Source organism: Rosa chinensis, chromosome 2 (assembly GCF_002994745.2).
Source record: "Rosa chinensis cultivar Old Blush chromosome 2, RchiOBHm-V2, whole genome shotgun sequence".
Classification (NCBI taxonomy): Eukaryota; Viridiplantae; Streptophyta; class Magnoliopsida; order Rosales; family Rosaceae; genus Rosa; species Rosa chinensis.
In genome coordinates, this window is record NC_037089.1 from 17,619,122 (window position 1) to 17,643,531 (window position 24,410).

The window sequence follows — 24,410 nt, forward strand, 5'->3', positions numbered from 1 at the left end:
GAGATCGCCTAGCAAGGGCATTAAGTGGTGGACTATTGTCGGAGTCTCAAATCCAACGTAGTTGCCCATTCGTCTGTAAGGACCTGTCATAGTGCATTGTGGCGGTGCAATTGGCACATAAATGGCTCACTCAAATGTGTGTAAGTACAATACTTGTACCCAATCACTAGCTGTAACGCAGAGATAGATTGAGTGACGGTAGATCGTAGAAGAATCAGCATAGCTGCATGCGATATTGCAGCACCCCAAGCGGATATAAGGAGATTGGTGCGCATTACCAATGTCCTGACTACCATCGTAGTCGTTTTTAGGAGACCATTTGGGTGTGTTCATGAGAATATGATGTCTAACATCAGTCCTATTGCAATATCCATCAAAAGTCTTCAATGTAAACTCTCTAGCATTGTCAAGTCCAATTGACGGAATAGGATGATCCGGGGAGTGAGCCTGTTGTCATATGATATTTGCTAGGAGTGTAACATAAGCAGCATTACAAGTGGACAATGGCACAACATGTGATCAGCGTGTTTGCATGTCAACCAATCATCATGAGATATTTAAACGTCCGCCAGTTGGTTGAATCAGTCCACAGAATCCCTATGGATTCTATGTAAGAACAAAATGAGTATTTTCATATCCTTTGCATAGGACGGTCTCAGACCTAATTTTCCTAACGAACGGGCTTTGTAAAACGAGCGAGAGGCTTTAGAATCTACCAATCAAGATTTTGGTTGGGCGTAAGCGTCTGAAACGCTATTTGAAGCAAGTTGATGATTGCAGCATAACATGGGGCGCCATCACCATGATGGATGCCATCCATGGCGTCATGGATAGGGACTGTGCCAGCCCTAGGCTGGTGGTGGACGATGGTGGTGCCAGAGGTAGCGGCGGCGGTCACACTTAGTCCAAGAATCAACCTTTGATTCATGCTTCGTTTCACTCGAGAGAATGGATGTCCGTGTGAAGTCTTTAGTAGATGGATCATCATATCAGGATCAGGATAACCTATCATATTGTGACAAAGCCAATATGATTCTAAATCCAAGAGATCTTCTCTCATAAGTTCATTGGATTTAATAGCTCGAATAGTGACATAGAGTCCACTAGAGAGACACAAAAACTTCTCTAAGATGCGCCTTTGTTCGCAATCGTTAGAGGTATTGCAAAGGAACACATTTCCGTTCTCTACATGAGTTTTCGCATGGAATCCATTGGCTATTCATAGGTGTGATTTTCTCTATGAGCGTAGAGAGTTTTTGTGACAGTAATCAAGGTGCCATTTGGCAAGGAGAACTTGAGCTATTCCATATCCTTGAATTAATACTAATGGCTCAACCATCGTAGTCACAAAGTCATATGCTCATAATCAAAATGGAGTCATAATGAAAAGAACTCAAAATTTTATTCATAAGTTAACGGAGTTACATCATTGTCTCTTTTACCAAAGAAAATCTAATCCAAAATGCTAGCTAATGCAAAACAATGGTAGTCGTCTAATTTCTTTCGGTAATTCCAAAATAAATGTGATCAGGTGAGTAGAGAGATGTCGGTGGAGCGAGGCTCGCTTAAGTACCACTAATCTCAGAACCTTCCTAGACATCACACTTACTTTGGGTGAGCCTTCTTTGAAGAAAGACTAAACCATTGGCATTTACTACAAAAATATATGGCAATTGCCTATTACGTCTCTTGGTAAAATAAAGACTAAGAATTGGCGATCGATTGATCCCAGCCAAATTGGTAGTCTTTAACCCTTAACTCTAGATCATCTTCTTGATCTTCTTGTTCCACATCGTGAGCTTCTCTTGCTTCACAATATGCTTTGTAGGCAGTGACAATTTCTTCACGAGCTCTACAAATGTGTGCCCAATGACCGGATACTCCACATCGAGAACATACATCTCTTTGCTTAAACTCCATTGATTGAGGCGCTTTGAAAACGTCATTTGGATGGCTCTTATTGTTGGTGGCGCCACCAACATGGTCAGAGGCATTGCCTCCCTCTCTCTTTCCACGTTGACCTCTTCGGTTCCGTGTTCACTTATTTTGGCAGTTACCTTCCCAAGTAGAGCGATTATATGGACCAGAACATCCAGAAATATCCCTAAGATTAGAGTTTTGCTCTTGGCTTCCTCTCTTAGGGGCGCGACTATAATTGGATTTCGGAATATGCTCTATTTCCACGGATCTCGAATTATAGTTATTCACAAGGATGTTGTCTTGCTTTTTAGCGACATTCATAACTCCAATGAGCTCATGAAACCTTGTGATTCTTTCTGCAGTAACATCGATTCGATAGTTCTTAGCAACTATCAATACAGAGACGGGGAAAGTAGAGAGAGTCTTCTCAATCAATATCACATTTATGATCTCTTTACCACATAATTCCATTAAGGATTTAATGCGAAGTGCTTCCTAGTTGTAGTCAAGAATTGACTTGAAATCACAGAAGCGGAGGCTATGCCATCTCACTTCTAAGTCAGGAAGCAGGGAGTCACGGACGTTGCCAAATATTTCTTCGAGTGAGACCCACAGCCTTCTGGAGTCTTCTTCATTCATACACTCGTATTGGAGTGAATCATCCATATGACGTGTCATTAGGATGATGGTTTTCGCCTTATTTGCCTCTAAGGCTGCTTTATTTGCTTCCAAAGTTTGAGCTTGCTTAACAGTTAGCACGTCTTGGCTAAACTCAAGAATCGTATCTAGGATTCCATCGGCCTTGAGAAGCTGGCGGACATCACGAACCCACCTGTGATATCCAAAGCCAGTTGTTCCCAATGGAGCAAAGTCCAATTTATTCAAGTTAGTCATCCTGAAAGAGAATAAGAAAAGAGGTTAGTTTCGGAGCGAAAAAGCTACCACGAAAACATATAAAATTCCTAAGCGTAATCGCTTCCAAGAAATTCAATTCCAAGAGGTATTAGATTAGATCGAAACAATAACGTAAGTGGTTGATTATAAATTCTCTACAAACTCTAAGTTTAGAGATCTCAACAAGCTTCATGCTTGGAGTGAGCACGAACCCCCACAGTTCGGTTTAATTAGGTCTTCCCTATGATGAAGAAAGGAGGGTAGAAGAAGGGAGTTTGCAAGTCCCTGAGAAAAAGAAGAGAAATTGAATAAAAACTCAAAAAAGGGGAACTTTTAGTAAAAAAAATACCTTGAAATAAGTCGCCGGAAAATTTAGCGGAAAAAAGTAGCTGGAAAAGTGTCGGGAAAAGTCGCCGAAAGTGGCCGGCTGTGGTTGACTGGCGGTGTTGACCAGGTGCTGATGTGGCAGATATGCTGACGTGGCTGCTGACTATGCTGGTGATGTGGCTGTGGGCCCTGTGCTGACGTGGCTGTGGGGTCTGCGTCAGTGGGCTTCTGGCTTGGGCTTGGGCTTCTTTTCCTTTCCTTTTTTTTTCTTTCTTCTGCCGGCTTTTCTGTTGGTTGGTTCTGCAAATTTTAGACCGGTTTTTGGAGTTTTTCTTCCGATTCCTAGATCTTGGTATCGAATAGAGCTTCTATTAGAAAATTTTGGTAGAAATCGGAGGTTCAGAAGGTGGTGAATCGGTGCAAGGATCCCTTTTTTTTTCCTTCTCGGAGGGCTGGTTCGATACTTTCAGTAGCCGGTTCGGTTGTTTTTTGGCCCGTTCCTGTAGTTCCGCCGCCGGTTCTAGAATCCTAGGATTGAGGGCTTCAATATATGTGGTGGTGATGGCTATGATTTAAAGGCTATGAATTTAGGGTTTCAGGGTTAAAGCTTCGTGATGATAACGTGTTTAAGGAAAACCAAAATTGGGAGAGAATTGAGTCGTGCTTTCATTGATAATAGGGGCCTCTTTATATAGAGGATTACAAGTAGGGCTGGGATCGATTCTATTTTTGTGGTTTTCTTTTTTTCAGGAACTGGAACTGATAACATTTTCCGGTTTAGTTATTACAGTTTTGCATACCAAGAACCATATTGAAGCCTAACCGTTTTTTTTTCGAGTTGGTTTTGTACTGTTTTAGGTTCCTATACACAAAACCACATATGAAGGAATGGTGGAGATCAGGAATGGGGTTCGAAGCACAGACCCACAGATGAACTCAGTTTTCTGGGTTTTGCAACTCTTCAAATAGAAAAAAGAAGGAAGAACAATTACGATGGTAGGGGATAGGGCTTAAGGCATCTTGCTACGCTTGAGAAATTGGAGAAGATCTGAACTGAGAAGCTGGGTCTAGGAATGATAGAGATCGGGAATGAGATTTCGAAGCACCGAGTTTAAGATGAACTGGGATTTATGGGTTTGCAGCTTTTAAAAAAGAACGAAGAAAGAAGAACAGTTACAACTTACGAGGGTAGGGGATGGGGCTGCCATTTGCGTTTAAAAAATGGCCAATTGAGTTTAAAAAATGGGATGGGGAAGTGAACTGAAGAAAGCTTTTTGGGAGAGGTCACGTTTTATGGTTTGTGGGTCCAAGCACATTACTTTGGCTGCAATTATATATGTTATAATGGGTCATGGTTATATTAAAGTATTGGCTGCAATTATACATGTTATAATGGGTCATGGGTATATTAAAGTATTATTTTGGCTGCAATTATATATAATATAATGGGTCATGGGTGTATTAAAGGCATAGGAAAGATTCCTTCGGTTCCTAAGTGTTAGAGGTTCATAGAACTGCAATCGAACCGTTTCATGTAAAACAGTTCGGGTCTTAAAAAAATGGACGTTTTTCACACAAGAAACCGAACTGAACCGCCTATTTCGGTCTGGTTCAGACCGGTTCTTCAGTTTTTCCGGTCCAAAATCCCAGCCCTAATTACAAGCATAGAGATAGAGTTGTACATAGAAACATAATCGTACATTTATTAGATATCTCCTAAGATTCTCCGAGAATATCTCTAATATACACTATATTTTAACTAGAGCAAGTAATCTCGAGTTTAGGCCAGACACATATCTCAGATTTACTTGAACACGTACCATAATAAATAAAATAAAATGGAAAACAGCTATGGTATTGAAAAAATATCTCATATTACAATCACGGAACTAATCCTAGTTTGATTAGGCACACATAAGTTGATTTCCTTCAACACTCCTCCTTATGTCGCTCAAACTTGATGGTGACGCTTCATCCGTTGCCTCGTTAAAAACCTTGTTCGAGTAAAAAACCCTGTGGGACAAAAAAAAGCTAGAGGAGGAGAAAAAGAGTACAACACGTCATTCACTCTTCGAGATCGAACATGTAGACATCATAACTCCCTCTGATGTCGATATCTCCCCTTGATTGCTACAATCGTGGGAGTTCGGATAACTTTCTCAATCCGATGCTCTTCACATATTTCTTGAATGTGGATTTGGGTAACGACTTAGTGAATAAGTCCGCTACATTATCCTCTGATCAGATTTGATTTACTTCAATATTTAGAAGTGATTATTGTTGCTGATTATAAAAGAACTTAGGTGATATATGTTTGGTGTTGTCGCCTTTGATGAAACCTAACTTCATTTGCTCAATACAAGCTGCATTATCCTTATAAATGCATGTAGGTTCATCTGTGGTAGACTTCAAATTACAACTTCCTCGAATATGTCTAATTACAGACCTTAGCCATATGCATTCGCGCACGGCTTCATGTAGAGCTATAATCTCTGCATGATTTGAGGAAGTAGCAACAAGGGTCTGTTTTCTAGACCTCCAAGATATCGCAGTGCTTCCCATGGTAAAGACATAACCCGTTTGGGAGCTACCTTTGTGAGGGTCAAAGAGGTACCTTGCATCAGCAAAACCATCAAAACATCGTTATCATTTTGATGGAGGGAAGGAGGAGGATGCCAGCCACCTTGGACGGCGGCAATTTACCTCTTGGGGTCCGATCCCAATTTTCCATCTTTCCTCTTCTCTCTGTAGGGATAAAATAGACTCATATCAATTGTACCTCGTAGGTATCGAAAGATTGTTTTTACATCAATCCAATGGCGGCGTGTTGGCACATAACTATGTCGACCTAACAAGTTCACTGCGAACGAGATGTTCGGTCTTGTGCATTGAGCTAAGTACAATAATGCGCCTATTGCACTTAAATAGGGCATTTCGGCCTCTACTAACTCTAAAAATTGTCGGCAAAAAAAAAAAGATAAAAAGAAATAAGTTTTGCCAATGAACATATTTTTCAAGAATAACCTCCCATAAAAATAAAATAAAAAAGGAACATCTATGCCGAAGAATTAATCAGTGGTAAAATTTTTCAGCAAAAAAATTAAAGAGTTATACATTTACTGACAAATGAATCGTCGCTCAAAACCTCCTATAAAAATAAAATAAAAAGATCCTTAACTTATTGCCAGAATGAATCGCTGCTAAAAATTTTCCATAAAAAAGTTAAATAGAATAGAACACAGTTGTAAGAGCATGTTTAGCAATGCTAGCCATTTTTTAGTCAAATTTTAGCTAAAGTAACTAAAAAGTTATTTTAGCTAAAGTAACTAAAAAGTTATTTTAGCTAGCCACTTTAGAATTATTCTGCATCAATACTCTCTATTTTAGCTAGTTTTGAATTTATATTATTTTTTAAATGAAGATTAAATAGTTTAAATGTATTTATAAATTACATAAAATAACTTAAAATGAATATTTTAAAGGATTAATTTCAGTTTACCCCCCTGAGGTTTGGGGGTGTCATCATTTCACCCCCTGTACTTTCAATTTTGAATTTTTACCCCCTAAACTTTCCAATTTCAATCAACCGTGTCCAATTTCTACTATTCCATCCAAATTAGACGTTAAGTTTGACTTTTGAGGGCTAAAATGGTCATTTCAACATAAAAAATTTAAAAAAATAATTTTTTTTTTTTTTTCTGTTTTTTAGTTTTTTTTTTCTTCGGTTTCTTCGCTTTTTTTTTCTTTTTCTTTCTTCGCTTTTTTTTCTTTCTGTTTCTTCTTCTTTTTTTTTTTTTTTTTTTTCAACCTATACACCACAAGTTATAATAGGTTTATGAAAACAACAAAATACTCTAGGTAGTTGAAAGCCGCTCGCTGGTCTACGATATTTGTGACATATCTCCGATAAAGTGAAGAATTTAGGATATATCCCCAATAAAGTGAAGAAATATCTGTAAAAATAATTTTACACTTTATCTGTAAATAAATATATGTAAAAAATGATTTTACACATATATTTCTTCACTTTATTGGGGATATACAGATATTTATAGATAAAGTGTAAAATCATTTTTTACAGATATTTCTTCACTTTATTGGGGATATATCATAAAATTCTTCAATTTATTGGAGATATATCACAAATATCGTAGACCAAAAATGATTTTACACAGATATTTCTTCACTTTATTTGGGATATACAGATATTTATTTACAGATAAAGTGTAAAATTATTTTTTACAAATATTTCTTCACTTTATTGGGGATATATCCTAAAATTCTTCACTTTATCAGAAATATATCACAAATATCATAGACCAGCGAGCGGCTTTCAACCACGTAGAGTATTTTTTTTGTTTTTATAAACCTATTATAACTTGTGGTGTATAGGTTGAAGACAAAATAAATTAATTAATTAAAAAAATTTTTAAAAAAATGAAGAAACAGAAGGGAAAAAAACAGAAAAAAATAAATAAATTATTTTTTTAATTTTTTAATTTTTTTAAATTTTTTATGTTGAAATGACCATTTTAGCCCTCAAAAGTCAAACTTAACGTCCAATTTGGACGGAATAGTAGAAATTGGATACGGTTGATTGAAATTGGAAAGTTTAGGGGGTAAAAATTCAAAATTGAAAGTACAGGGGGTGAAATGATGACACCCCCAAACCTCAGGGGGGTAAACTGAAATTAATCATATTTTAAATTATAGAGAGCCTCATCCCGCTCTCTATATTTAGGAGCGAGATAGCTAAAAGTTATAATAGAAAGCCACTTAGGAGTCTGGTGCAGCTGCTAAAATAGATAAAAAACTAAATATGCTCTCCAAAATAGCTAAGGAGCTAAAATAGAAAATTTGCTAAAAATACTCTTAGGTTCAACTCATCTGACAAAGATAAATTAAATCTAATGTGTTTTTCAAATAATGCATATTGGGTTTGAGTCCTCAAGCCCAAAACAGGTTGGGGTTCTAATCAGACCTCACGGAAATGAATTCTACCAATTAAACAAGTCATAAGGCCCAATTTTTCCTCAAGCCCAAAACTAGTTTGGGTTCTAATAAGACCTTTTAATCATAAGGCCTAGAGTTTAAATTTTTTTTAAATATAGGCCCAGAGTTTAATGTAACCGAGTAACATGCCCTAGTTCTTGTTTGCTGCATAATCTCCTAAAACCATTTTTTGTTTGTCCAAATCTAACCATCTAGAAACGGTGGAAGAGTGCTCAAATTGAAATACCTATTCTTTTTACTTTCTTTTTTTGGTAAACAATGCCAATATCCAACACACTATAGGATGTTTTCATTTTCCACCCCATGGGAAAACACCCTATATACACATTGGTGAAGATTGATCGTCATTGCCCTCCTATTTTAAGAATCATAATTCCCACTGAATCCATGATCACAGGCCATTGTGAGGAAAAGCAAGTTGACCCCTAGCCTCAGGTATATTATTTTCTTTTAAGGCTAGACAGCTTCCAATGCCACCCCCAATATATTGAGCTAGCCATCCTCTTTTACTTAGGCGGCCTAGCTAGTCCTAAAAATCCAGACTCTTGGACTAAAATTTGGGCCATTCGCTGTACTAGTTCGCTACTCTTCTACTTTGGTTTCTTTTTCTTTTTTAAAATTTATTAAGAGTTGCGATCATTTTATAAGTGTTGGATTACTTGCACCCTTGATGCATAAAAAAATTTCTATTTGCATAATTGTCCTAAAGCACTCTCTTCTATAACTGAAGTCTACAAAGTTCCCTACCCCATAAGGACACGTTTGGTATGAACAAGAACTTGTGCCAGGACTGCTGGAAATTTACGAGTCCTTCCCAAACTCCAAAATTGCAAGAAAAAGATGTATATGCAGGACTCGTATATGCATGTGGTACATTCTTTTCCTCAACGTAGGTAGCCATTTTCAGTCTCATTCAATTTCTTCCTTTTGGCAACCTTTAGTCCTCCAAAGCTGCAAGCAAAAGCCACACACACGTCAGTCAAGGCATTTGTATGCTTGGCTTAGAAAATGGAACAGACTAGATATGGAGGCCAGGCAGGTGACAACTGATGACAAAGAAAACCTTGCTTTGAAGTCCAAGAAACTTCCATATTTGAAAAAATATCTGTCAAAAAGTCCATCTGAAACGACCTCGCTGGGAGAATCATTCACAAAAGAAGAAAATGGAAATGTATGAATTATCATAATCTATCACAGCTATAGCCCATTTGCTAGTTTAGGGTGCTCGCCACAATTACTGCATCATCAGACAAGGTCGTTGTCTCCAAAATGGAAACTCGTACCATATTTTCCGACCTAAAAATGGAAACATTTGAATTATTCAGTTCCTTGCTAATGCTACCTAGCTAATCCTACTGAGAAAACTTTGACAATCGACGAGGGCCAAAATGAGCTACAGTTATGAGAGGTATGCATTTCAACAGGTTCATGCATTCGCTTTATAGTAGTGTATCGACTGACATCGATATTTTATCGAAAATTTATGTCACTGTTTTGCGATGAGATATTTGAATTTCTTTTTCATGCCCCAGCGATTACTGATAAGTGTTTTTCAATAGTCTAAAATTATAAACACCTCAATTTAGTTTCATGGTCGAACATCCTGATTTACATGACATTTTAGGAATTTGAATCCTCATATTAATTGACAATTTATGTATTATTGGTTTCTAGTTGAAATCGCTTATCAGAAATTTAATGGATTCTCCCATCTTGTTTAGGGTTTGATAGTGAAATGAATAGGATAAAAAAAATACTGCTTTCACATCACTTTTTTCAGGCACACCATGGTGCTTTCATCAATAAGCAAGCCCATGGTCATAATTAATTTCACGTCCATTCTCAATCGTCTGAAATTTTCAGCCAATAATTTCCATATCGCTCTCAGCTTTTAGACATGGCATTTTGCCCATATCCACCTAGCTAGCTTGCGAGTTGCGACATCAACTGTTTTTTCTTTTCTATGTATTTGTTTTTGTAAAGACCGGTAGTAATAGCTGTCTAGACAGGTACGTACTAATCATCTTTTACTCATACCTAGCATGTATGTTAACACAAGTGATTCACCTCCGCTGCCATACACTCAACCGAGATAGTTTGGTGGACCAGTACGTTAACACACGTCGTTGGTTTTTGCTGAAACACCATGAGATGTGAGATTAATCCTTAATTTCATTCATAATAATCTCGTACTAAACTGATTCACAACTCAATAACACTAGAATTTAACATTAATTCCATAGTGAAAACCTCAAATTAACATGATCGATATCCTAAAACTTTGGAAAGAAAAAAAAGAGAGAAAATGATCCGTACGGTACCTCACATTTGCCTCCTTATAACTTTTGGTACCTCAGCTTTAAAAAATATCAATACGGTACTTAAGGTTCTGACCCCGACCGAATTTTGGTACCTAGAGCTGTTAGGTTCGTTACGGCGTCCTCCAGCTGGCAATTTATGAAGGGCATTTTTGTCTATTCATGTCTTAACTCAATTTTTTTTTTTTGAATAAAATCTTAAAATCAATCTTTATGTTTCTGTTCATCTTCCTCTCTCTGCAAATCATGAAATCCAGAAGAAAGAATAGGAACCTTAAGTCTTTCTTTCGCTCTCTCTCTTTCTCTCTCTCTCTGTCATTTTTCTCATGAAATCTGGAAACTTTCAAAAATTAAAGAACCATAAGTCTCCAAACTTCCTTTTACAGATTTCATTCGGGTTTTTTTGGAAGAGATCCAGGCTGGGCCTCCAGGTCTTTCAGATTCGACCGTTTTGAGCTTCTCGGAGGTCCATTTGGCTTTCCAGAAGGTTCAGTACTTGCTGGAAGACTGTACCCGGGACGACGCCCGGCTATGGATGCTGATGAATTCGGAGCGGGTTGCGAATCAGTTTTGGGTCTTGAATCTGACCAATCCGGTGATGATCGGGATGGGTCACAGCTATGATCAGAGCTCCATTACGAAGTGGTTCAGAGCTGGAAAGCCGATTTGTCCGGAAACAGGGGAGAAAACGAAGAACATGGAGGTGGTGCCTAATTTGGCATTGAAGAGGTTGATTCAGCAGTACTGCAATGAGAATGGGATTCCGTTTGGCGATTCCGGTTGTCGGAATCACGACATTGGGAGGAGTGCAGTTGCAGGTAGCTTGGCGGCTGAGGGAGCTATGAAAATGGTGGTGGAGTTTGTCAGTGGAAGTGTTGGGATTGGATCGAATAAGGTTGCTTTTGAGATTCGGCTTCTTTCCAAAACGAGCATTTTTAATAGGTCTTGTTTGGTGGAAGCTGGAGTGGTGCCACATTTGTTGAAGCTGTTGGCTTCTGCAGATTCGAAGACTCAAGAGAATGTAGTTGCAGGGTTGTTGAATCTGTTGAAGCATTCAAAAGGGAAAGCTGTGATTGTTGAAAATGGGGGTGTGGATTTGGTTGTGGATGTTCTGAAGGAGGGTCTCAAAAAGAAGGAAATGGGTTTTGATTCTTCTTTAGTTTCAAGTCAACTAGGTGGGACGAGATTGGAATCACATTGGGGAAGAAAACCCCCAGAAAAGCACAGGAGAAAAGAAGCCCAGAAAGGCCTAGAAAGATAAGAAGAGGTTTGAAATTTGATGATTTGGGTTGGCCTCTATAAAGTGTGTATGGATTCTCTCTATTGACTGAAACTTGAAGAAGATGGTTCAAAGTTGAAGTGGGGCAAGATGGTTTGTTGTTGTTGCTGGCTCTCAAGGATGATTGAAATGAAGAAGTAAGAAAGAAGAACCGATAAGCAAGGAGAAAGTGATGATGAACATTCTTTTGCATTCATGTAAAAAAAAAAAAAAAAAATTCTTTTGTTATTTTTTTATTATATAAAAAGAATAAATAAGAAAAAAAGAGTAAAGGGTAAATTGGTCATTTTAAGTTTAAAATTGCCATTTGGCAGACTCCGTAATGGAGCTAACGGCTCTAGGCACCAAAGTTCGGTCGGGGTCAGAACCTTAGGTACCGTATTGATATTTTTTAAAGCTGAGATACCGAAAGTTATAAGGAGGCAAATGTGGGGTACTGTACGGACTATTTTCCCAAAAAAAGATACATATATACTTCGGAAAGGAAAAAGATACATATATACAAAGCAAATTAAAGAAAGGAAAGCGTGAAAGTGGTAATTCATGTGTTTAGAAACTGTATTCCTAGCTAGCTTCTTCTTTTTTCACCCACCGGAGGTTCTTTTTCTGAGAGGAATGGAAAGTGTGAAAGTGGGGGATTGCATACCTAACATGCAAGCCACCTTTCAAAAAAACTCAACCCAATAATTCCCTTTCACATAATTAATACCTCCTCAGAGGGAACGAATGGCCAGAGATGAATGCCTCCTCCTTTTCGTGGCCGCTTTAAAAACCCTCACCAAGTTTCTGTCGAAAAACTTTCCATTCTTGGATACCCTTCATTGTCAACTTTCATGTAAAATTAAGGTATACACGCAGAGAGATAAAGAGGGAGGCCCCTCCCTCATCACCTTCATTTACGCTAGTTGAGCTTTCCTCATCACACAGCTCATCTATCTCGACCCAATCTGGGTTTTCAAATTGCATTAATGGTTTGTGGGTGTGTGTCTTAAGGTAACAGTACCAGTTCCTACACTCATTTGAAAATGTGTTATATGACGAGTCAATTTCATTGCATGTGAAGTATAGTACGTGCATGTGAAGATGTTAATGCAGTGTTCCATTTTCCTTGGTCCGAATTTAAGTTTTTTCATTGATGACTCGATTTGTGTTTATATAATAGTTTCATTCAAAATTGCTACATATTAAGAGCATCATTAGCAAACTCTCTATTGTGGCTCATTAGCTATTTTAGAGAGCATGTTTAGCTCTTTTATCTATTTTAGCAGCTGCACCAGACTCCTAAGTGGCTCTCTATTATAACTTTTAACTATCTCGCTCCTAAATATAGAGAGCGGGATGAGGCTCTCTATAATTTAAAACATTCATTTTAAGTTATTTTATGTCATTTATAAACTATTTAATATTCATTTAAAAAATAATATAAATTCAAAACTAGCTAAAATAGAGAGCATTGATACAGACGTAATTCTAAAGTGACTAGCTAAAATGACTTTTTAGCTACTTTAGCTAAAATTTGACTTAAAATAGTTAGTATTGCTAAAGATGCTCTAATAAAACTACAACAAAATAAACCAATTCTACAAACTTGTAGTATATGAGGGCTGTACATGTGTTCGAGAACGGTATCAAAAAAATGATATTTAGACTTCGTATAAGAGTTTATAATTATGGTGTTATGTGTGTAGCTTCCAATTAAATTTTAGTTTGATGCTCTACAGTAGTGTATCAAATCGAGCAAGATTATATTTTTGTGAGTTAGTTATTAGAGCAAGTCCACCCGTAGTCAAGAAAAGGCAAAGTCGAGAAGTCAAGAATTCGACCGGTCAAGTTACTATTCACTGCCACTGGACATGGGTTTGCACCCGTTGTTTTTCTTGCCCGGTCAACACTGTTCACATTTTCACTGTTCAACCAAAATTCACTGTTCATCAGTTTTTTTAAATTTGCTGTTGATAATGAATATTTATGGATAATTAATGTCATAATTATGCAATTTACTTTTTTCAAAAATATTTTAAGGTGGACAAATTATGAGCCACCGACATTTTATATTGAAATGAGTGAAAGCACAACCGACAAATTATGAGCCACCGACAATTTATCTTGAAATGAGTGAAAGCACAACCGACAAATTATGAGCCACCGACAATTTATCTTGAAATGAGTGAAGGCACAACGGACAAATTTCCTTGAAATGAGTGAAGGCACAACCGACACTTTTTGAACGGACCAGATCATTTGCATATTATTCAATCTAACGGTGGTTGTTGATGTAATCTTATCTAAAATTTCATATCAGATTACGTCAAATCAGAAGTGGACACGTGTCCTCGAAGTCTGATCACGTTTTATGTGAAAATTGTAAATAAATTGAGCAAGAGGCAGCACACCATTCCTCACAAGCTGATATTCACAAATTTCATTTGTTTTCATATTCTCCAGATCCAACACATTTCTTCTCCTTCCCTTATTTCAATGAAGAGATTGTGGGCTAAGTATCGACAATCTCGAGATGAAGATCTTGAAGAGCTGTGTACGACTAATGCTCTTATGGTAGCAGCAGTCGCTGAAGCTGAAGCTTCCTCCGGATCACGACAACGGGGTTCTCAACCGGGCGTGCACCGAATGAGGAGCGGTGTAGGGAATCAAGAGGGAAAAACATGATGGAAGATTACTTTGTGGAGCGTCTAGTTTTCAGTGAAGAGATATTCCGGACAAGGTATAGGATGAGTCACAATGTGTTCAATCGTATCTCCAGTGATCTTTGTCACTATGACCCGTACTTTGTCCAAAAATTAGATGCTGCAGGCAAAGTCGGACTACTTCCCCAGCAGAAGCTGACATGTTCCTTAAGAATGCTTGCTTATGGTGCCGGGGCAGATCAATGTGCTGAGTATTGTCGGATGGCGAAATCTACCTCCATTGCCGCTCTGAAATGATTTACAAGAGGAATTGTTAATCTGTATTCGGCAGAATACCTCCGGGCTCCTAATCCGGCCTACCTCAGAGGACTTCTCACCAAAGCTGAGAGAAGGGGCTTTCCTGGGATGATTGGAAGCATCGACTGCATGCACTAGCAATGGAAGAATTGCCCAACAAGTTAGGCTGGAGAATACAGCGGTCGAAAATGTGTGCCCACTATAATCCTCAAAGTAGTCGCTTCTTATGACACATGGATATGGCATGCCTTCTTTGGAGTGCCTGGATCATGCAACGACCTCAACGTCATTGCTAAGTCCCCGTTGTTTGACGAGCTCACTGCTGGTCGAGCCCCTCAGATCCAATTTCAAGCAAATAACAGGATTCACAATTTAGGGTACTATCTCGCTGATGGTATCTATCCGCAATGGGCGACTTTCGTAAAATCAATTCCAAGGCCTACACGACCCAAAGATCTGAAGTTTTCCCAAGCTCAAGAGGGGTACAGGAAGGATGTCGAAAGATGTTTCGGCATTTTACAGTCGCGCTTTAGTATTGTTCGAGGAGCGACTCGTGGCTGGGAAAGAGAAGACCTTCGATACATCATGCTGACTTGTATTATATTACACAACATGATAATCGAGGATGAAAGACTAGATGACAGCGATGAGGATTTGGAGTCTAATGAAGAAGAGGATAAAAATATGAGGCCCAGGTTTGGGAAGGACCGACTGGTGATGACTTCGATTCTGTTGGTAGAGATGGTTATAATTTCAACGGATTCATGGATCGATACGATGCCATTAGAAGTGCAAACAGTCACTCAAACCTTCAAGGGGATCTGATAGAGCATTTCTGGAACGTTCAAGGCAACATGGAGATCTAGATCATAAATGAGCATTTTTTGGAATAATTGGCTAATATCTATGTTTTATTATGTTTGTGTACTTTGAATTTGGCTTGTATTATGTTTTGGAAAGTTTTGCGTTAAAAATCAATAAGTACAAATATAAACATCGTTGTAATTACATCATTATTTATCAACTAATTATCTTAATTGTAACGAAAAACAATTACTACAATTAAAATGATATTATAATTACTAATTATTTATCAAGCCATATTTTACTATAATGTATCAATAAGATTTATCAACAAATACAAAGGTCATAATTTTAATAAACCACTATCTCACCGTTTTACAATAAAAATCAATAAGTACAAATATAAACATCCTTGTAATTACATTATTATTTATCAATTAATTATCTTAATTGTAACGAAAAGCAATTACTACAATTAAAACGATATTATAATTACTAATTATTTATCAAGCCATATTTGTATCAATAAGATTTATCAACAAATATAAAGGTCATAATTTTAATAAACCACTATCTCACCGTTTTACAATAAAAATCAATAGGTACAAATATAAACATCCTTGTAATTACATTATTATTTATCAATTAATTATCTTAATTGTAACGAAAAGCAATTACTACAATTAAAACGATATTATAATTACTAATTATTTATCAAGCCATATTTGTATCAATAAGATTTATCAACAAATATAAAGGTCATAATTTTAATAAACCACTATCTCACCGTTTTACAATAAAAATCAATAGGTACAAATATAAACATCCTTGTAATTACATTATTATTTATCAATTAATTATCTTAATTGTAATGAAAAGCAATTACTACAATTAAAATGATATTATAATTACTACATTATTTATCATGTAATATTTTACTATAATGTATCAACAAATTAAATGATTTATCAACAAATATATACCTCATCAACCGCATTCGAACCGCTCTTGTACCAATGTTTCGCTTGCCTTAATGCACAATGCCACTCAAAGAGTTCTACCTTCAAAATTTTCCACCTTCCTTGCAAGGATTGGGCTGATCGGCTCTTGGGCCAATTTGCGTCAAAGTGTCGCTTCACGCGCAACCATAAGTTGTTTTTTTTTCTGATTTGTGCCCACAGCCAGACATTGGCCTACAAATTTCCAAGACTTGCACAATTGAACATCTTCCTCATCCGTCCCTCTCCTTTTGTCTTGGGTAACCTCATCTTCATTTTGATCTCCCTTTTGTCCGGCCACTGGACGTGTGTTTCCCCTTTGTTCGGCCATATTGGATAATGAAAAATATGGATGATGAAAGCTATATGAAGAGAAGGAAGGTGTAACTATGAACTCTAGTATTTTGGGTGTGAGATGTTAGAAAAAAATTGTAGGTATTTATAGAGAAATTTTTTGTATGATTTTTAGAATCTTTTACATATTTTTTTCTGCCCGTTTTCTTACCGTTATCTATATTACATTCAGATTAATTCCTAGCCATCAGATCCATTTTTACTGTTCTGTTGGAAGGCCTAGATTTGTTGACCGTTGGGTTTAAATTCCCAAAGCAGCCAACGGCTACTTCCCACGTGGCGGCTGCACTCCCATTAATTGTCGCTACGTGACAAAAACGGATCCTCCTGCTGTGTGATTGGTCCGTGCTCTTCACGGCCTCTCTTTGGCGCGTCTCTCTTTGACGTCAGCCACGATCAGTGGCGGGCCGAGGTGGCAGCAGGCCAAGCCTGGGCAAAGAAAAAGGCATGGGCTTGACATTTTTCTTGCCCTTGGTCAAACAAAGGCAAATCCTGCCCAGGCAAAACAGGCCCGGTGGAGGGGGAAAATGGAGTTTGCCCAGTCAAAATCATGGAATGCTGAGGTGGTGCCGAGGCAAAAGAGCACCGGTGCACTTGCTCCTAGGCATGACAATAGCACGTGTGCTCACATCATTGAACATGAGTTTTTAGTTATTTTTACTTCTTATAAAATTGTTTTTTTTTTTTTTTAAAGTTTGGATGACAATAGTAACCACACACACCCTCATGCAGTGTATTCCAGCGTAGCCAGACTAATCACTGCACCACAGACGCACGAACCTTGGTGTTTAATCAACTTAAGTCCCTCAAATCTGTTGGCCACGGGGTGGAGGTAGGATTCGAACGCTAGATCTGGGGGTTCCAGATTAGGTCGCTCGACCAACACACCACACCACGTAGTTATAAAATTGTTAAATATAAGTTTTTTTTTTTTTGTCAAGTTAATTGTTAAATATAAGTTGTATGTGCCGTTAGCTCAAATTAATTCTCACCACACATAAGAGCTAGGGTGCCCTAGGAGTAGTGCTGTCCCACTTTAAAAATGTAAAACTTTGCATGGGATTGGCCTATTGGGTATCTTTGTCTCAAGTCTCAAATTGACAATTAGGCTTCAGTTGGAGGAACTAAAACAAAAACAAAACGCTAATACTATCCAGTCTCGTTTAGTCTCATAAAACGACTCAACATCTAAAGAAAAAGGAGACTGATAGCTATCGTATTAGGTAATATTCGATGGTTTCAAAACGTTGCTCTTTATAGCTGTTATTCCTATCATGCTAGCTAGCTATGTAATATAGTTCAGTAGGTGCTTTTTTCTTTCTTACTTGAATCAAACTACTCCTGTGTGGGATTGGGCTATGTTTGTTGAAGACAAAAGGTGGACAAAGCTACTTGGTAATCCGACTTACGGCATAATCTAAGATTACACCGGGTTTTATACGCCAAAGAACTAGTTCTAAATTCATAACATAAGTTAATTAAACACTATCGACGTGGTGGCATTACATATCTACGTGATGTTCATCGACCTTATTACCTTGTTCCAATATCTAAAGCAAGCAAGAAGAGCAGGTTATTGTACGTAGTCTTGGTGGATAGTAGTGATTCAAAGTTGTTAAAAAAAATTAACTCTGGTAAGAAGGAGATGCGATATTCTGCGGAGATTTTAAAGATTGATCCTTAGAGATATTCATCATCTCTCTCAATCCTTTGTCTCCGGCTTTAGCCATTGTGTTTAGAGAAACTTATTTTATAGAAAATACGCTTGTTTTTTTGTAATCATAAGCACCAAGTCTGAATTCATTCTCTGTCGTGTTTAAAAGTTTCATCTACCTTTAGTTTTAGTAAGGTTGGCTTGAGTTGGGAGTGTACGTAACTATATGTTGTAGTTTTCTTTCTTCTGATAATTTTCTTAATTAACAAAGTTTTCGAAGTTGTGGATTAAAAGAGAAAAATAAAAAAGATATATATAGGGTAAAGATAGGTCGGATATTATAGCCTGGACAAAAATTGGGGAGTACACGCATGAACCAAAGGACAAACCACATTGATAATCGATCCTTTGTATATTGAAAAGTCGTTTGGTACGTACAAATTCAATTAATTGTGAGCTATAAGCGTGGTAGCCTGGTTAGTGAGAAATTTTGATAAATGACCTATTTTAGTTATTAAATTGATTTTTAATCATGTTTTATCAAATAGTTGATAAATGACCGTATAACGGGATCAAAAGTCTTAGCTGTCCTTATTAATATTATGTGTAACCCATCTGTCAAAATTCTATATCTATCTCAAATTTATAGATCCTCACGCTCACAACTACGCAGCTCCTCTTTTCCATTGAATTATTTGATGGAGAGAAACTCTCAAACAAACATCAGACAGTTAGATCAAATTATTGGAAAATCAATTGATTAATCATTTTAGTTCACCTTTTGACTTACACTTTCCAAAAGTTTGAATATCATTCAAGCCATTTCATATACTAAGAAAGAATTGTCAAATTCAATAAATATACTTTAGAATCTGTTTTAGGGAAACAATATTTGAGAGAGAATTGCTGTGTGTTCTCATTGATAATAGGGGCCTCTTTATATAGAGGATTGCAATGTATAGAATCTGAATCGTACAAGGAAAGGTAATCATACAATGAATGGATATTCTCCAAGATTATCTCTAATTAAAACTCTATTACCACTAGGTCAAGTAACCTAGAGTTTGTCTAGACACAATTCGGATTTACTTAAACACTCCCCCTTGTGTCGCCCAAACGCGGTGCTTCTCTTGTTGCCTCGTTAAAAACCTTGCCGAGTAACAAAAACCCTGTGGGACAAAAATAACTTCGGTCGAAGGGGAAAAAGAGCACAACACACCCTTCACGTTTTGAAACCATACGTGTAGACATCTCCCCCTGATGACTACTGTCATGGGAGTTCTGATAACTTCCGCAAATGATGCTATCAACATGTTTCTCGAAAGTGGAATTTAGACAATAACTTAGTGAGCAAACCTGCCGCACTGTCCTCAAATTGAACCTAGTTCACTTTGATCTTGAGGAGAGTCTGTTGTTATTGTTGATTATACTTGGTGTTGTCGCTTTTGATATAGCCTTGCTTCATTTGTTCAAAACAAGCAGCATTAACCTAAATACTTGTAGGCTCATCAGCGATAGAATTCAAACCACAATTGTTCGAACATGCGTGATTATGGATCTAATCCATATACATTCACGAACCACTTTGTGAAGAGAAATAAACTCTGCATTGTTCGAAGATATAGCGACTAGGGTCTATTCTGTAAACCTCCAAGATATCACGGTCTTTTACCCATAGTGAACACTTAACCAGTTTGGGAATGACATTTGTATGAATAAGAGAGATACCCAATATCAACAAAAACTTCCAAAACACATGTCGTTTTAGGATGGGGATAGTGGATGCATGCCACTATTGGCAGTGTTCCTGGTGTATGATGGGTCCGAATCCATCATCTTTCTGTAGGGATAGAACAAGCCTATATCAATCGTACATCTCAAGTACTGAAAGATATCTTTTTCCACCAATCCAATGGTGTCGCGTTGGCTCACAGATATACCTAGCTAACAAGTTTACAACATATGAGATGTCAGGTCTTGAGCATTGGGGTAAGTAAAATAATGTGCCCATTATACTTAAATAAGGCACTTCTGCCTCCAGCACATCTCCGTCATCATCCTTCGGACGAAGATGATCATTTTCAGGATCAAGACTACGGACGATCATAGGGGTGCTTGAAGGCTTGACCTTGTCAAAATGCCTAAGTATCTATCAATACGGTGCTCAAGTTCCAAACCGAGGTATAATCGTGTTCTCCCAAAATCTTTCATCTCAAACTCAGATTTCAAGTGTTCAGCGGTTTCCCTTAACTCTTTAAGGGCTTCCAATGAAGATCATGTCCAACATGAACCGCAATAGAATCTGAAACTTGTTATGGAAACGCGCAGGCATATCCCTTCCCAATCAAGTAGTCATTTTAGTGAGCGTTTCAACCTTATTGTAAACGCACTTCGTGGTCTAGAGCCACTTGACTTGGGTAAATGAAGTTCACCATAAATCTTCATGTACACTCCGTATCTAGATCCCCATAGAGATACGTAGTAACCACATTTGTAAGTTGTATGTTTAGTTATTTAGAAACTACCAAATTGACAGGGTAATGGAATGCAATGACATCTATTACGAGAGAATATGTCTCATCGTAGTCGATTCTAGGGCGTTTTGTGAGAAGTCTTGCGCCATAAGGCGAGATTACCATCTCTTTTTCTCATCACGTTTTCTAACAAAGACCCATTAGTCAATAGGTTTTATGTTAGGAGGTGTTGGCATCACTGGCTCAAAAACCTTCCTCTTCATTAGAGAATCCAACTTAACCTGGATCGCATCTTTCCATTTAGGCCAAATCTCTCTACGTTGGCATTCATTCATCAACGGAGCGTCGTTCGATATCATCAGACTCAACAAACCCATGCGCAACTAAACACGTGACTACATCATCAATTATGATGGAGTTTCTATCCCACATCTTATGTACACTAGTGTAATTTTCATATAGCTCAATATTCTCATGAATAGGTTCTGACGTTGAGGCGTCCCTTAACGATAATCATAATCCGGAAGATTCTCATAAGACGGATTTTGAGTCTTGATGATCAAATGATTGGAATGTGCCAAAGTATCATTCAAAACCACGGGCCTCCCACGCATCCTAGCTGGGGTCATGGCCTATAACGCCAGAGTGTCACTCTCTTTGGCATTGGCATCATGCCTACCTCCATGTAGGTGGCACTACGTCCTTTCATAAGGATGTCCTTCCTTGAAGGCATATTTGCAGCAGATGTGTGATCTCGTCACTTTAACAGGGATCGAGATTGAGATATAGTGGGGATAATTAAACCATGACAATTCCTGTCATTCCTGCTGACCATTCGTGTTCTTATCTCCCCCTAGGGACGGGAAGACTGTCTCATCAAAGTGACAACCTGCAAATCTAGCGGTAAGGAGATCGCCTTGCAAGGGCATTAAGTGGCGGACGATTGTTGGAGTCTCCAATCTAACTGAGTTACCCATTCGTCTGTAAGGACATATCATAGTGCTCTGTGGCGGTGCAATTGGCACATAAATGGCTCACTCAAATGCGCGTAAGTACGAATACTTGTACCCAGTCACTAGCTGTAACGCAGAGATACATTGAGTGCCGGTGGTTCGTAGACAAATTAGCATAGCTGCATGCGATATTGCATCACCCCAAGCAGATATAAGGAGATTGGTGCGCATTACCAATATCCGGGCTACAAACGTTGTCGTTTCCGCAAGACCATTTGGGTGTGTTCATGGGAATATGATGTCCAACATCAGTCCCAGTGATCTGCAATAACCATCGAAAGTCTTCGATGTAAACTCTCTAGCATTGTCAAGTCCAATTGACTGAAAATGATGATCCGGGGAGTGAGCCCGTTGTCATATGATATGTGCTAAGAGTGTAGTATAAGCAACATTTACAAGTGAACAATGGTTCAACACGTGACCAGCATGTTTGCGTGTCAACCAACATAATGAGATATTTAAACGTCCGCAAGTTGTTTGAATCAGTCCACAGAATCCCCACGGATTCTATGTAAGAACAGAATGAGTATTGTCATATCCTTTGCATAGGATTATCTCAGTCCTAATTTCCCTAAGGAATAGACTTTGTGAAACGAGCGAGAGGCTTTAGAAGCAACCAATGAGAATTTTGGTTGGGTTTGAGCGTCTGAAACGCTATTTGAAGCAAAGTTGGTGATTGCAACATTACCTGGAGCACCATCACCATGATGATCGCCATCCATGGCTTCATGGATAAAGACTATGCCAACCTGATTACACGCATTTTTATGCATGTTATCGTATCTAAAACACTAGAATTAAGCTAATCCTCTTGTCAATTATTATGTAATTAATCCACTTTTATTTATTTTGTAGAAAATAAGCGGAGATGCGGAAATCGAGATAAAATGACACGAAAATGAAGCAAATTGGAGTATTCCAACAAAAGGACAAAATATGAGAGCGTCGGTGGTTAATTAAATACGAAATGAGAAGGAGCTTGCTTAATTAATTAGTTAATCAATTGCTTAATTGGTTAATTAAGCATTTGAATATGCATGTACGTTTGATATAATTGGTCTTTCCAATCTTGTGCTGACATGTGGCATTCACCTTGTTAATCAAACGAATGCAGCAGCCAACCACGTGAGATAGACCAATCATGGCTCATTTTTCTTCTCCCTTTGTCTTAATGCCTAAACGCACCGCATCACAGGAATTATTCCCAAAAAGCTTATCTTCTCTCCTCTTGGACTGGCAGCCAACCACGGAGACCACTCATGTATATATTGACCATACTATTATCATCTGGAGGAGAACCCTAGACCTACAGCGCCTCACCAAAATAGAGGCAGCCCTTTGGGCTGCTCTCTTTCCTCTCCTCCTTCTCCATTTTCCAGATTCTTGTTAGTTTTATTTTAGGGAATTAAATAATTACTCACGCAAATCTTCAAGGATTCATCAAAGGCCTCTACCTCTACAAGATTCAAGACTTGGGATAATTGTGGGAGTTGTAATTCAAGACTAGCCATGCTAGCTTTTTAGCTATTTGTGATGATTCTTCTTTTTCTCCTACACTTCTCTACTCTTTTCCCTTTGAATTTTGTATCTTTGATGTTCATAATTATGGATTGTGAGTAATTTTATTGTTGGTGGTTAGGGTTGTGTCCCTAACCCAAATTTTGTGTAAAAGATGTTTAATTTAATGTAATGATGCAATTTCCATATGATGGATGCTTATATCAATTATTGTTGGGTTGAAATGCATGTCTAGGAGCCTAGCCAACTCTAGGGTGTGTATTTTGAGCATGTCTAGGAAGGAGTTAGAGGCTTGACCCCCTCTAATTCCTAAGCTAGAAACCTTCAATTTCGTATTTGAGGGGTTATAAGCATTGTGATTTACACCCGTTGCGTGATTGCGCGGGCGGGTCGCTTAGTAGTCTAATTCCTTGATCTCTGCGCCTCTTGATGTGAATTAGAGACCCTTGAACCGGCTCTAATTAATTTCAAGTGAGTTCCTACGACCCTTGAATCGGAGTAGGAATACCATGAAAGGGAATTTCGATCCTTGAGCCTTGAACCGCCTTGGATACGACTACCGCCAAAGTAGGAGATTTGCATCTACATTATATTAGCTTCCGACACATAGAATTTGGGTGAAAGAGTCTCCCTAACACCCGATATTTCCATTTATTTGGTTACACTTTTATTAATTTATTTGCATTTTTATTAATTACTTCACATTTCATTACATTTTGTTAATCTAAAGCCTCTCTCAAAATATTAAACTCTTCCACTCATTTGTGCATATCCACCACTAGGCTCTTAGTTTTGATTAGGCTTTCGTGAAAACCAAAGCCGAGCATTGCTAAGGCTTGGTGCCTTAGATTAGCCTTTTTATTTGTTTTATTTGCTTAATGACTTTAGTTCTGCCTATCCAA

General features: G+C 37.9%; 1 protein-coding gene across 1 annotated transcript; it reads left to right on the plus strand.

Annotated features, from left to right (window-relative positions):
- The first annotated feature begins 9,555 nt into the window (after positions 1-9,555).
- Positions 9,556-11,733, plus strand: LOC112183822 (U-box domain-containing protein 18). Its single transcript, XM_024322155.1, has 2 exons — positions 9,556-9,562; positions 10,859-11,733. The coding sequence occupies exons 1-2, from the start codon at positions 9,556-9,558 to the stop codon at positions 11,731-11,733; spliced, it is 882 nt and encodes a 293-aa protein (XP_024177923.1).
- The last annotated feature ends 12,677 nt before the right edge of the window (positions 11,734-24,410 follow it).